General features: G+C 53.4%; 1 protein-coding gene across 1 annotated transcript in view; it reads left to right on the top strand.

The window, feature by feature from the left end:
- DSCAML1 (DS cell adhesion molecule like 1) overlaps positions 1-13,249 on the top strand; it is a 349,305-nt gene that overhangs the window by 234,220 nt on the left and 101,836 nt on the right. Inside the window, 1 exon segment of the mRNA XM_042906006.1 lies at positions 10,301-10,447. Within this exon segment, the coding sequence (XP_042761940.1) occupies positions 10,301-10,447 (147 nt within the window).

Genomic DNA, 13,249 nt, shown 5'->3' with positions numbered 1-13,249 from the left:
CAGGGGTCAGTATGCCCGGTTAGGGGATGAGACACCGAAGCCCAGAAAGGTGAAGGGATTTTCCTAAAGCGACACGGTTGGTAGGGGGCAGGTCTCAAACCTCCCATTTCTGACCCCAAGTATGCACTTCCCCGAGCTGCCAGCCCCTTCTCTGGCCCCTGCGATGCCCCACCGGCCTGTGTCAGCGCACCTGACGTTGTGCACGTGACAGGACACGCGCTCTCTTCTGTCACAGACACATGCAGCCACCAGCCCCCGATCACGCCTTCCTGCTGACAGAGGGCACCCCGACATGGCAGGGCATCTTTGCTGCCTAGGTCTGAGGCCTCCACTGCCGGGTGCCCCTGACCTCTTACGTCACTGCCCAGCAGCCTCCTGGGGGACGCGGTGCGTCCGTTCTTGCAGTCGGGACTGTAATGCCTTCTGGAGCTGGGCTCATCTCACCCCTCACCTCCCTGCTCGCCCACCACGCTGGTCCCGGCCAGGGACAGGGCAGCCGCCTCTGGAAGAAGCCAGAAGGGTTGGAGAAGTCCACCTCCTGGCTCTGGCCAGCCCCCTCCAGATTACGGCACACACCCTCCTGGCAGCTGGGCTTCGGGAAAGCGGTTCTGGGTTGGTTCAGGAGACCCAGGTGGGAATCCTGCCTCTTCCACTCACTAGATGCGTCACTTGAACTTGGGCCCCGCCTGAGCCACAGTTTCCTCATCCGTAAAACAAGAGGAGTAGCTCGTGCTGCTGGTGATGGGCTGCGGATGACGCTTCAGAGAGGGGCCATGTGGGAACACGCTTGGCACATAGGTGCTCACTGATTCATGCACCTTGAGGTGTCTTTCTTGCTGCGTTTATAAAATGATTTAAGACGCTTTACCAGCTAGGCCTGGATTTGTCTCCCAGCCCAAGCAGACCCTACCCATGAGGGATGCCCAAAAGGCATCCATTGTGCACTCCATGCAGAGGATCCATTGGATGGATCAGATTTGGATGTTTGATAGCAAGCTCACCGCTACGGGTTCCTGGACACAGGTAGCCTTCCTCAAAGGCCCCAGCCGTGGGAACCTCTAGCATCTGGAGGCAGGGAGAGATGGCCCCGCCCACGGCAGCTCAGTTCAGCTGCTGCCCACAGAGGGGCGAAGTGCCTCTCGGCCTTCACCACTGCATTGCATACCTCTGGTCTCACAGCTGGTCCCGGGACCCTAATGTGCTTCCATCCTGGAACCAGTGACCTCTGTTGTTAGTGGTCTCTCCTCCAGGCGAGGGTAGTATTTCCCTCCAATCAGCTAAGGGAGAGGTAGGTCCTGGGTCGGGGAAGGGCAGTGGAAGGCCAGCCTCAGGCACGCTGCAGAGGGGCTGTTTCTGTCCCTTCTTCTCCCTGGGCCGGCTGCCCTGGGTCTCCATGTGCTTGAGTAGTTCCTGGGAAGGTGAGGTCGCTCCCTGCAGGGGCCGCCCCCTGAAGATGAGTCAGCCATAGTTTATTCTCCAGATTGCCCAGCCACGTCCTTGTCTGTTTACATCCCTGTGTTAGCTCCAAACCATCGTCAGTCTTGCTTTAATGTCCCGCCTGGACTCAGCTGAGCTGGAGAACCTAAGGGGGAAGCAGTGGCCCAAGCCATGACAGTATGGCAGCCGTGGGTAAGAGGGGAGAGACCCCAGGGTGTGGGGGACCTCGGGACAGGACTCCAGGCTGGAGAGCCTGATGTCTCACTCCATGGGCGGTGCCTCCTCTCCTGCTGGGGTCCCTCCATTCACTCCGGGTGCACTGAATATCTTCTATGTGCCAGCCATGTTCTGGAGCGGGAATACTAAAATAACTCCTTGCTGTCAGCGAGAAACACCACGTGCTCCGAAGACAAACAGGCAGGGTAAGGAATTGGGCAGGGACGCGGAGCACAGTCTAATTTTGATAGAGGGGGTCAGGCAAGGCTTCTCCAACGAGCTGGCACTTGAACTGAGAGACCTGAATGGGGCCGGGGGTGAGTCAAGGAAAAAGCATTTCAGGCACGGAGGAATAACCACAGCCAGAGTCCTGGGGTGGTGACGAGCACATGTACCCTGATTTAAAAACCACTGTAGCGGCTGATTTCCAAGAAGTCTCGCAGCTCTGCCATTCTTTAAGCTAGGAATTTATACATATCTGGGAAGGGAAGGACCTTAAAGACGACCCAATTTGTTTCTCTTATTCAATGCTTAAATCCTCTATGCTGTATCTCAGCCAAGTGTCTCTTCAGCCTCTCCTTAAATACACCTGGTGACAGGAAACTCACTACTTCGTAAAGACACTCATCCCAATTCTTTATAATCTTGACTTTAATTTTTTTTTTTTTTATTTTAGGGGCACCCGGGTGACTCAGTCAGTTAAGCATCAGACTCTCTTTTTTCTTAATTTTTTTAATGGTTCTTTATTTTGAGAGAGAGACAGAGAGACAGAGTGTGAGTGGGGGAGGGGCAGAGAGAGAGGGAGACACAGAATCTGAAGAGGCTCCAGGCTCTGAGCTGTCAGCACAGGGCCCGATGCACAGGGCTCGAACAGGGCTCGAACACAGGGCTCGAGCACAGGGCTCGGACCCATGCACCGTGAGATCATGACCTGAGACAAAGTCAGCCACTCAACCGACCTAGCCACCCAAGCACCCCCAGCATTGGATTCTCTTGATCTCAGCTCAGATCTTGATCTCAGGGTTGTGAGCTCAAGCCCTATGTTGGCTCCATGCCAGGCATGAAGTCTACTTAAAAAAAAAAAATAACAATAACATTTTTTTTATTTTAATTGTGGTAGAGGACACGTAATATAAAATTTACCATCTTAATCAGTTTTAAGTGTTGAGCTTTAATGTCAGTAGAATTTCAGCCCAGCCTGAAGTCCAGTCGTGTTTAAGGGCAGCTTTATCTCGCAAAACTGAAACTCGGTACCCGTGGAACATCTACTCCCCATTTCTCCCAGCCCCATTCTACTTTCTGTCTGTGTGAAGCTGATGGCCCCAGGTAGTTCATATCAGTGACATCAGACAGTATTTCTTTTTTGCGACTGCCTTATTTCACTTAGCACAGTGTAGTCAGGGTTCATCTATACGGTAGCCTGCATCAGAATTTCCTTCCCTTTTAAGGCTAAGTAATATTCTATCGTATGTCTCTACTATCTTCTCTCTGTCACTCATCCATCAGGGGACACTTGGGTTGTTTCTATCTCTTGACTCCAGCGAATAATGCTATGGGCATAGGTGAGAGAACATCCTTTTAAGAACCTGCTTTCAATTCTTCCGGGTATATGCCCAGAAGTAGAATTACTGAATCACGTGGTAATTCTATTTATATTATCTCAAGGAACCACCATGCTGCTTCATCTTGACTTTTGAATCCTCAAAAGTAATCCTTTTTAAAAATCTGGTTGAATGTAGCAGGAACAGGGATGAGCAGTGCAAGAGGTTTGCCAGATGTAGAAACACTCAGAAAGGGCAGTGGGAAGCCTGGGAAGGCTTCTCGGAGGAGGTGGAATTATCTGACTTCTCTGAGCGGCCGTCTCCTCGTGAGTGGAACGGGGATAAAACTACCTTAGAGTTTGGGCAAGTTTCATTCATTCCTTCATTCTTTCATTCACTCTAGAAAGATTTATTTCTAGGGCACCTATTTGGCCATCAGCACTGAGTGAAATGAGAAACTATTGGAGGGTTTGGGGCAAAGGAGCCACATAATCCGACTTGGGTTATAGAGCATCACTCTGGCTGCGGGTTGGGCACGGTTGGAGGAGGGGCAGGGGCCAAAGCAGGAGCCAGTTCGGCAGCTGCTGTCCCCGTGGCATTCGGAGTAGGCCTGAGTAGGAACCGTCCAGCTCACACCTTCCCGAAAAACCCTCGGTCCTTCCTCCTCCTCTGCCCGGCACCCTCTCCCCACCAAACTTCCCCTGACACTTGCCTCTGAAAGCAGAGAGAGGCCGCACCTCTGCAGAGGGCAGCTGTTCCCCCTCACGGCCCTCTGGAGCCACCAGGAGCCCCGAGGTTTCTATCATCCTCTGTGCGAGGCTCCTGCAGCTCTCGGGAGTCTCGGAGGCCCGGCTCCCTGACCTTTTAGAAAAAGACAGAGAAGATGCCGTTGGCTCCCTTAGCACCTGTGTGCGGGGCCTCCGAATTGCAGAGGAGGGTCCCCTTTATTCCCAAGCTCCTGGGGAAGAAGGCAGGGGGGAAATCTGCAGGAAGCCTGGCCACGGGGACTGAGAGCCCCTCACGTCCTTGAGGTGGGGCCGCTCCTGCTGGGGACCCTCGCATGCTGTATTTCGTCTGACTCTCCCAACAGCTCTGGGACACAAGTCCCGTTTATTAAGTCGTTTTTCCTGAAGGAGAAGCGAGACTCCAAAGTTTGGTGCCGTCATAGAGACATCAGTTGTCAGAGCAAAGGGGCCCCAGGAGTTTATCTCACCCAGTGGTTCTGTGCCCTGGCTGCACATTACATGACCCGAAAAGCTTTTTTTTTTTTTTTTTTTTTGGATACCGGTTTCCAGGCCACACACCCAGAGATTCTGAGTTTAATTTAAAAGCTCCTTAGATGATTCTAACGTATAGGCATGCTTCAAGACACACACCGGATCCACCTTCTTCCTCTTTTTGCAGACGGGACACCGGAGGGCCTGGGAGATGACCGGACTCCCCTCAGGTCACCCTGTGTCGGTTGCCCGGGGCTCCCGTAGCAAATTGCAACAACCAGACGGCTTAACCCAGGGAGATTTACTGCCTCACAGTCCTGGAGGCCAGAAGTCCCGAATCAGGGTGTGGGCGGAACCTGCTCCCTCCTCAGGCTCTGGAGGAGGGTCTTCCTCGACTCTTGCCTAGCTTCTGGGGTTGCTGGCAATGCCTGCGTCTGTTGGCTTACAGACGCATCGCTCCAATCTCTGCCTCTGTCTTCCCATGGCCTTCTCCCCGTGTTCGTGTGCCTGTGTTCAAGTTTCCCTGTTCCTAGAAGAACACACTGGATTCGGGGCCCACGCTCATCCAGTATGACCTCACCTTAACTTGATTGTGTTGGCCAAGATCTTATTTCCAATAAGGTCCCATTCGCAAGCTCTGAGTAGACATTAATTTGGCGGGGGCGGGGGGAGGGGGGATGGGGTAGATACTCTTCAACCCAGTACACACCCCATCATTAGTGGCAGAGCCCGGACTCCAATCCAGTCTCCGAAATCCAGTCCCGGGCTCGGCCAACCACACCAGCTAGCTTGGCCCGTCTTAATCTTCCTCTTCTCGACGATGGCCTTCATTGAATCCCCTCCCCACCCTTCAGCAGCCCCCAAACAGGCCCCTTCCTGGTGGTAGGACATTGTCTTCTAACTGTGGAATCCCAAAGACCAGAGACTAGGTCCAAGACCTCTCCAGGGAGCCCAGTCCAGGACTGAGGGGTGCCCCAGAAAGACTTGATAAATCAAGCCAAACTGAACCGAACAGATGAGCGTTCCTTTGTAAGGTAGTGACCACCCCACTGACAGAAGCGGCCAAGCAGAGGCTGGCTGACCATATGTTCCTATGAGAGGTGCTGCTATTCTAGAAGACTCCGTCGACACCGAGATTTGGAAGAGCGTAAGAAGTAGACTAACGATCTGGGCTCTGCCCCTTATTAGCTGTGTGACTATGGGTGGGTTATTTAACCTCTCTGTGCTTTGGTTAGTAAAAATAACAGTATCCATTGCAAAGGGTTGTGGGGATTGAATAAGATAATGTGTATAAAATCCTTGCCCTGACATGTATTAGGTACTTGGTAAATATGCAGCTTTAAAAAAAGGAGAGGCCTGCTCCAGATCATCTGGAAGAAGGATGGTGAAGCAGGTGGAGTATTTTTAGTAATAGTAAAAAGAAGAGGGGCGCCTGGATGGCTCAGTCGGTTGGGCGTCCAACTTCGGCTCAGGTCATGATCTTTGGTCGACGAGTTCGAGCCCCGCGTCGGGCTGTGTGCCGACAGCTCGGAGCCCGGAGCCTGCTTTGGATTCTGCATCTCCCTCTCTCTCTGCCCCTCCCCGACTCATGCTCTGTCTCGCACTCCTTCAAAAATAAATAAACATTTTAAAAAATTTTTTTAAAAAGAAAGGTTTCAGGGGCGCCTGGGTGGCTCAGTCCGTTAAGCGGCTGACTTCGGCTCAGGTCATGATATCGCGGTCCGTGAGTTAGAGCCCCGCATCGGGCTCTGTGCTAACAGCTCAGAGCCTGGAGCCTGTTTCGGATTCTGTGTCTCCCTCTCTCTGACCCTCCCCCATTCATGCTCTGTCTCTCTCTGTCTCAAAAATAAATAAACGTTAAAAAAAAAATTAAAAAAAAATAAATAAAAAGAAAGGTTTCCTTAACCACACTCAGCACTTTCCTGGTCATGGGCCTGTTCACAGATGAGCCACGGCCTGTGACATGTGACACACAAGCAGCATCAATGGCAGAGTCCACGTTTAAACACAGTCCTTTTTTTTTTAACGCTTAATTATTTAGTTTGAGAGACAGAGACGGAGCACGAGCAGGGGAGGGGCAGCGAGAGAGGGAGACAGAGAATTCCAAGGAGGCTCCTGGCTATCAGCACAGAGCCCGATGCCGGGCTCGACCCCACGACCGCGAGATCATGACCTGAGCTGAAATCGTGAGTCGGATGCTGAACCGACTGAGCCCCCCGGGCGCCCCTGCACACGGTCTCATGTCCCAAGCTTGGCACCTAAGGGAAAGTGATCTTGCAGCATAAACCCATGCTGACACTACTGGCATTTGGGGTCAGACAGTATTTATTACCTAAGATATCCAGCATTGGTGGCCCCTGACCACGAAATGCCATTCGTACCTCCCCATCTTGGTGTCGACCAAACATGACCCAGACACGCATTCCCACGTGGCCTCAGGATGCAAGCTGGACCCAGTGGTCACGGCTGCCACTCTGTCCTTCCTCCGGCCGGACCCAGCCTACCCGCTGGCGGAAGGGGCCAGGGTAGAGGATAGTTGCCCCTCTACCCATTCCAGGGATGGCTGGTCCCATTTGGAGTGCAGGGTGGGGCCTGCCCGACTGCCAGGGCACCCCATCGGAGAGCCAGCCTTAGAGGCCAGCCGTTTTGTGGGGCCCTGGCCCCTCTGAACCCCCCACCAGCTGGCTGTGCCTCCCCCGCCCAACGCCGCCTGCCGCTCACTCCACAGGCCTCTTGCTGCTTCCCTTCCCCAGCAGGGCCCGTCATCTGATTCTCATCAAACATGCAGAACTGATGTTGCACGAGCCCCCCCGCCCCCAGGGGGGATTAACATAATACCCTGATTTCTCCGTCCCCTCTCTCCAGCACTGTGCATCCCCCTGGCTGCGGCCGGCCTGCCTTTGTTTCAGGAGGAATGATACACTGTGTCTAGAAACGTTACTGCAATTAAATATGCACAAGAAGGGGGGAAGGGAGGGGGGAAATGAGGACAATGAAGGATGTGAAACATCAGATGCAGCAGCTGCTTGTTGCTATAGAAACCCCAGCTCCCCACCACATCACCGCAGCACCCCTTCCCAGCTTCGAATTCCAGTAGGACCAAATGCACCGTCTTCCTGGGGTGCGGGGAGCTGTGAGATCACGGGGGCCAAGCTGCTGGTGCCGGATCGGGGGTCCTTCCTGTTTTTCCTCACCCCGCCACCACGCCCCCGGCCGGGTACTTCTGATCAGCAGCACCCTCCCATACTTCTGCATTCCAGTCCCAGTTACATAATAAATCACGGGAGAGCTTCCGCATTTGACTTTGGGATGTCACAACATGGAGACAAAACGGCACGTTCAGAGTCTGGCGGGGAAGCCAGGCTTTCTCTGTGCTTCCCCCGGGTCCTCTCCGACTGCCGGCAGCAGGGCTGGGCTCCCTCCCACTTTCCTCCACGTCTCTTACCCACAGCACTGAGCGGGGGTCTGCGAGGTGTGGTCCGTGTGCCGGAGGGGCACGGCGGGGGTCCAGAGGACTGGCATCCTGCCACATGGCCAAGCATGCACCCGGGGTGGGGGGGGGGGTGGGTCCCAGCAACACGTCACTCACCGGGGGGAACCATGTGACGTCCCAGGTGTGGGCCCACAACAGCCAGGTGTCCGAGGGTGGAGAGACGGCAGGTGTACTCACAGCGGTTCACAGACACAAGACCAGGGCGCTGGCTGAGTGCCAGTCGAGTGTGAGACCATGGGGTGATGGGGCTGCCTTCTACTCCCGCTCTGTCCCCTGTAGAAAGCAAACCATGTTGGGCTGGGGGGGTTGGCCCCAGCCCTCTCCTGCGCTGGTCACGCGAAGCCAGTTGCTAGGTCCCGGCCACTTGGCCAAGTGGTGGCACATAGTAGGTCTAGTCCTATACAAAGGTGTATGGGAGAGCGGGAAGATTAGGAGATGTGCGGATAAACCAAAGTTTATTAAGAAACAAGAGATCACCCAGATTGACGAAGGTATTTGAAACCATATTAAATAAATACTAAAACACAAACCCCTACGCTGCTTAGGCTGCAGAAACATTGAAGGGCATGACAGCTCCCTTCCAGTGTGTGTGGCAGTGTGGCAGTGACCCGGGCTCAGGATAGCTCTGTGGGGCTCTCATGAGTAGAACCAGGACCCATGGAGGGAGCCTCGAGGAGACCAACTGTGACCCAGGAAGATCTCTCTAAAAGTCAGAGCTCTCCACTTTGGGAGGGGCTGCTGAAGCCACAGATCCTCCGAGGAAGGCTGGAGAACCTTGTCAAAGCTGTGGTAGACACTTGAAGCTTCTCAGCCCTACATACAATGTGCCTTGTCGCAAAGTGTCACCGGTGAGATCCCCGTCCCCCGGTACTGAGGCTTGTGCTTGGTGGGTGGGGCGTCACGGAATATTCCTTTTTTAAAAAATATATATATGTATGTATTTTGGGGAGAGCACAAGCAGAGGGGCACAGCCAGGGGGACAGAGGATCCAAAGCAGGCTCTGCGCTGACAGCAGTGAGCCCGACGCGGGGCTCGAACTCACAAACCGCGAGATCATGACCTGAGCCCAAGTCGGATGCTCAACCAACTGAGCCACCCAGAATATTTCTAATAGGAGAGTGAGCCAGTATCAGAGCTCTTATCAGGGGTTGCGGGGGAGGGGGGTGTCACTCAGCCCCCAGGTGGGAGGAAGCAGACTTCCAAATAATAGGATTTGAAGGGCACAGGCTACCCCGGATGTTTCCTTATGAACGCCTGTCATTCTGATGTTAGAAGGTCCTCCCATTCTCCCCTGCAGCTTCTTTTTCAAGTCACTGTCACTGTCTTGATTCCAGTGCCCACTCCTGGTGGAAATGGCCACCTAGCATCTTCCATGCCTGCGGGAGGAAGCAGCCTAGCCCCCAGAGAGCAGGCAGAGGGACCCAAACTTAGCTCCTCAATCCCAGTTTGGCTGGCTCTTGGGTGGGAGGGCCCTGCCATGAGCTTAGGGGAGTCTGAAGCTGATTGCAAGCCCCTCCCCAACTGTCAAGTCCACATTCTCCCCTTTTAAAATCAGCGCTCACTAGCTCAAATTCAAGGTCTGCCCCAGGACCTTGGAAACCCATTCCATCTCTAAGTGGAGTCATATGTCACCATCAGCAAAATGGGTGTCTTACTGCCTGTCCTTCTGGCTTCCCTGCCGAGTCCTGACGGTAGGACCTGGAAAAGCAAAGCACAGTGCCTGCACCTGCGCCTTGCACAAAACGAGCGTTCGAGAACTGTGTGTTGAATTAGTACTGTGTATCTGGATCTCTGTGTCCCCACTACTGGCAGAGCTTGGCCTCAGTAACTGTTTGATGAGTGAATATATGATTGAAATCGAGAGAAAGGGATTTTCGCTTGTGTTTGGTTTAGTACACAGAGCTGGGAACCAGAAGGCTGAGTTCTGCTCTGCTTACTGGCCGTGTGACCTGAAAATGGAGAGGACACACAAACGGTTGTAAGGACAAGTGAGCGATGGACGTGAAAGAGCTTTGCAAGCTCTCGCACAGACATAGGAGAGATGAGGCCTGACATTCATTAGGCGACACTGACCCTCACTTGCTATGTGCCACTTTATTATTATTTTTAATCCTTATATCCACCCCGCGAGGTGTTATTTGCACCCCGTTGTACAGATAGGGCTCAGAGAAGTTAAGTAAGTTTTCCGAGATCACACAGCTGATAAGTGGACAAGTCAGTTTGGAACCCAGGTCTCGGTCTGACCCTAAAACCTACTATACCTCTGTAAAACTCTGAAGCATCTAACACTGAAAGGAATAACGGTTCTGGGAGAAAGGCCGGCCGCCGGCCTGAATTGCTTCTGGTGGTGTGCCCAGCCAAGGGAGTAATGGATTATATCTTGATTCTGTCTCCAGAAAACAGGTTTTTTATTACTCACCACGGCGGGCTGTACATCTCTGACGTGCAGAAAGAGGACGCCCTCTCCACCTACCGCTGCATCACCAAGCACAAATATAGCGGGGAGACCCGGCAGAGCAATGGGGCCCGCCTCTCTGTGACAGGTAGGTGAGGGGGTTGCAGCGGGCGCCAGCCCAGCCCTGGGGTGGGCACGTCCACACCAGGGACCGGGAAGGCTGCTGTGTATCTAGGCAGTCGGGAGCCTCGGAGAAGGAGCTTAAGGAACACAAACATAGGACCTCCTGGGGCAGAAGTGGTCCAGCTTGGTGTGGAGGGCCCTTCATGTAAGAACTTCAGAGTCTGTACCTAAGGAAGCGAGCTCACCTGAAGAACTGATGTGTTGTCATTTATCAGATAATGAGGGTTAATGGAATCCATCTTCTGTTTCCTTTTTTGCCTTTGCTGCCAGGAAGCTCCTAAATAGAACCTGATATTCAAACATAGTTAACGATTAGGTGCAATTAGATCAGATAGGGAAAGTTTTTTTTCCTTCGTGTCTCTAAATATATTTTAAGATTCTATTTGACCTATTTATGAGTGCATGTGTCTCTTTTGTTATAGCTTAAAAGTAGGCAGAATAGAATTCAGAAGCAAAACTATTTGTAAATTAAATAAAGGATTCTTATTCTGGAATGATCATCACAATAAAAAAAATTTAATGTTTATTTTATTTTTTTTTGAGAGACAGAGACGGAGCGTGAGCAGGGAGAGGCAGAGAGAGAGAGAGAGAGAGAGAGAGACACAGAATCTGAAGCAGGCTCCAGGCTCTGAGCCCTCGGCACAGAGCCCGATGCGAGGCTTGAACTCACAACCCATGAGATAATGACATGAGCCGAAGTCGGAGACCTAACCGACTGAGCCACCCAGGCACCCCAGGAATGATTATCATCACCTTTTAGGAGGGATGGAAGCTAACGGTTATTAAGTCCCCTGCATGCCAGAGATCTCACTCCTCTGCTATCCTTTAGGCACCGTGATAGCCTTGTGGGGTATACACTGATGTGTTTTACAGGTGAGAAAACCAGATCTTAGGGAAGCCAAGCGACTTGCCCCAACTGTTTAACCAGTGGGAGGCAAAGCCAGGACTCACACTCTGCATCCAGAGTGTGGACACCCCCATGCGAAGGGTCAGTTGAACACCCCATTCCTGCCCCAGTCACAGAGTAAAGGAGGACACATGGTACCCCTCAAGGAACAGTGCCTTTCTGGAACTGTACTTTTTCAAACTCTTTTGACTGTGATCTACAGATAGATCACATTTTTATCCTAACCTGTGCCATGCACTCTGGTATTTCCTACCATGTGCATTTAAATGCACTCTGATATTTTCTATTCGATGCTGTCCAATTTTGATTTACTTAAATGCTGGTTGCAACTTACCAAATGGATTTCACAAGTTCCTCGCGGTTTGTGACCTGCAATTTGACCATCTCTGCTGTTCGAGGAGGTGGGATTGGAGTGGCTTTTGGAGGGAGGGTGAACGGATAGAGCAGTGGTGTTGGAGGCTCGGCTCACCCAATCACGTGACCTCTCGGGGACCCCAGAGAAGTAGCTTGACTAGACGACCGCTCTGATTCTGTCTGACTCTGACCTTCTGGGGTTTGGTGAGGACCCAGATGAACTCTAGCCCAGACCCCTCTCTCATTTGCCCGGCACGTTTGGAAGCAAGAACAGGAGAGTGGGAGCCAGCAGGGCAGGGGTGGGGCTCTCCCATTCTCCCCTGTGTCTCCAGCACCTGGGCCTATGCCTGGCACATAGTAGGTGCTAAGTAAATATTTGTGGAATTAACCAATGCCAGGGGAAACTGTCATGCGGGAAGGCAAGGGGACTGTACTGAGAGGCCCTATCTTCGTGGCTGGACTTCAGAATCTGCAGCCCAGCTCCCAAATGTGTTGGAGTGCTTCCCTTCCAAATTATGGGGACTTGTCTACATGCTGTTTTGCATCTCATCTGCATGCTTCTCATAAAACGTGGGCACAGTGCAGACATCCCCCTCCTGCAGGCCGGCTTCTTTCTCCTGCACACATACTTGGCCCCTTCATCCTGCCAATCTCACCTCCACTTCTGGGGGGGCGTGGGCAGGTGTCTCTCAAAAAAGACACTCTTTAGACTGGAGGTTATGCCAGCCGTTCTCCTTCTGGTCTCCATTCCCCACCGGCGGTGAGGAGAAGCGGGGGAGGTAGGAAGAGAACAAGAGACGCACCAGAGACGAAGAGACACGGGAGTAAAGATAGGGAGGCCCCCGGCCAGACGAGGGGAGAGGCGCAGGCACAGAGTAGACCCGGGACAGGGAGAAAACGGAAGAAAACCTACACAGAGAGACAAAGGCAGAGGGGAAGACAAGAGTGAACGAGATCTGAAAGAAGCAGGAGGGACCTGGAGGGAAGGAAGGGGAGGGAGCCAAGGGGAAGGGGCCCCGCCGGTGACACGGCCCTGATGTGATGTGATGTGACAAGGCCATCTGCAAGCTGCTTGTCTCGGCAAAAGCGCAAGTGATACTGGACCAAGGCGGTGCAGAGGGGGTGCGAGGGGGGCACGTCGGGGAGCTCGGGGCCTCAGCCTCCGGCCCCACACACCGCAGATCCTCTCCAGCTTGAGGCGGGGCTCGGTCAGTCCTGAGCGAGAGAGGCTGGCCGTGGTTGCCGCTGAGACGGTTCACTCTGTAGTGGCCCGCACCCCCGAGGGCTCCCCGGCTGGTGGCTGGGAAGGGTGCGGCCCCTCTCTAGCCGGAAGCTCCAGGTCAACAGATGGAGAGGTGGCACCGGGGCAGGGGGGGAGGGGGTCTGAGCCCGCGCACCCCAAGGGATGGCTGCCCCTGTCTGCCCAGGCCCTAAGGCGAGAGGAAGGAGCAGAAGGACCCACGTGGCAGAGTGTCTCTGATGGTCATCGGACGAGGGCCTCCACCA

Source organism: Panthera leo, chromosome D1 (assembly GCF_018350215.1).
Source record: "Panthera leo isolate Ple1 chromosome D1, P.leo_Ple1_pat1.1, whole genome shotgun sequence".
Classification (NCBI taxonomy): Eukaryota; Metazoa; Chordata; class Mammalia; order Carnivora; family Felidae; genus Panthera; species Panthera leo.
This window is presented reverse-complemented; position numbering and strand designations above follow the sequence as displayed.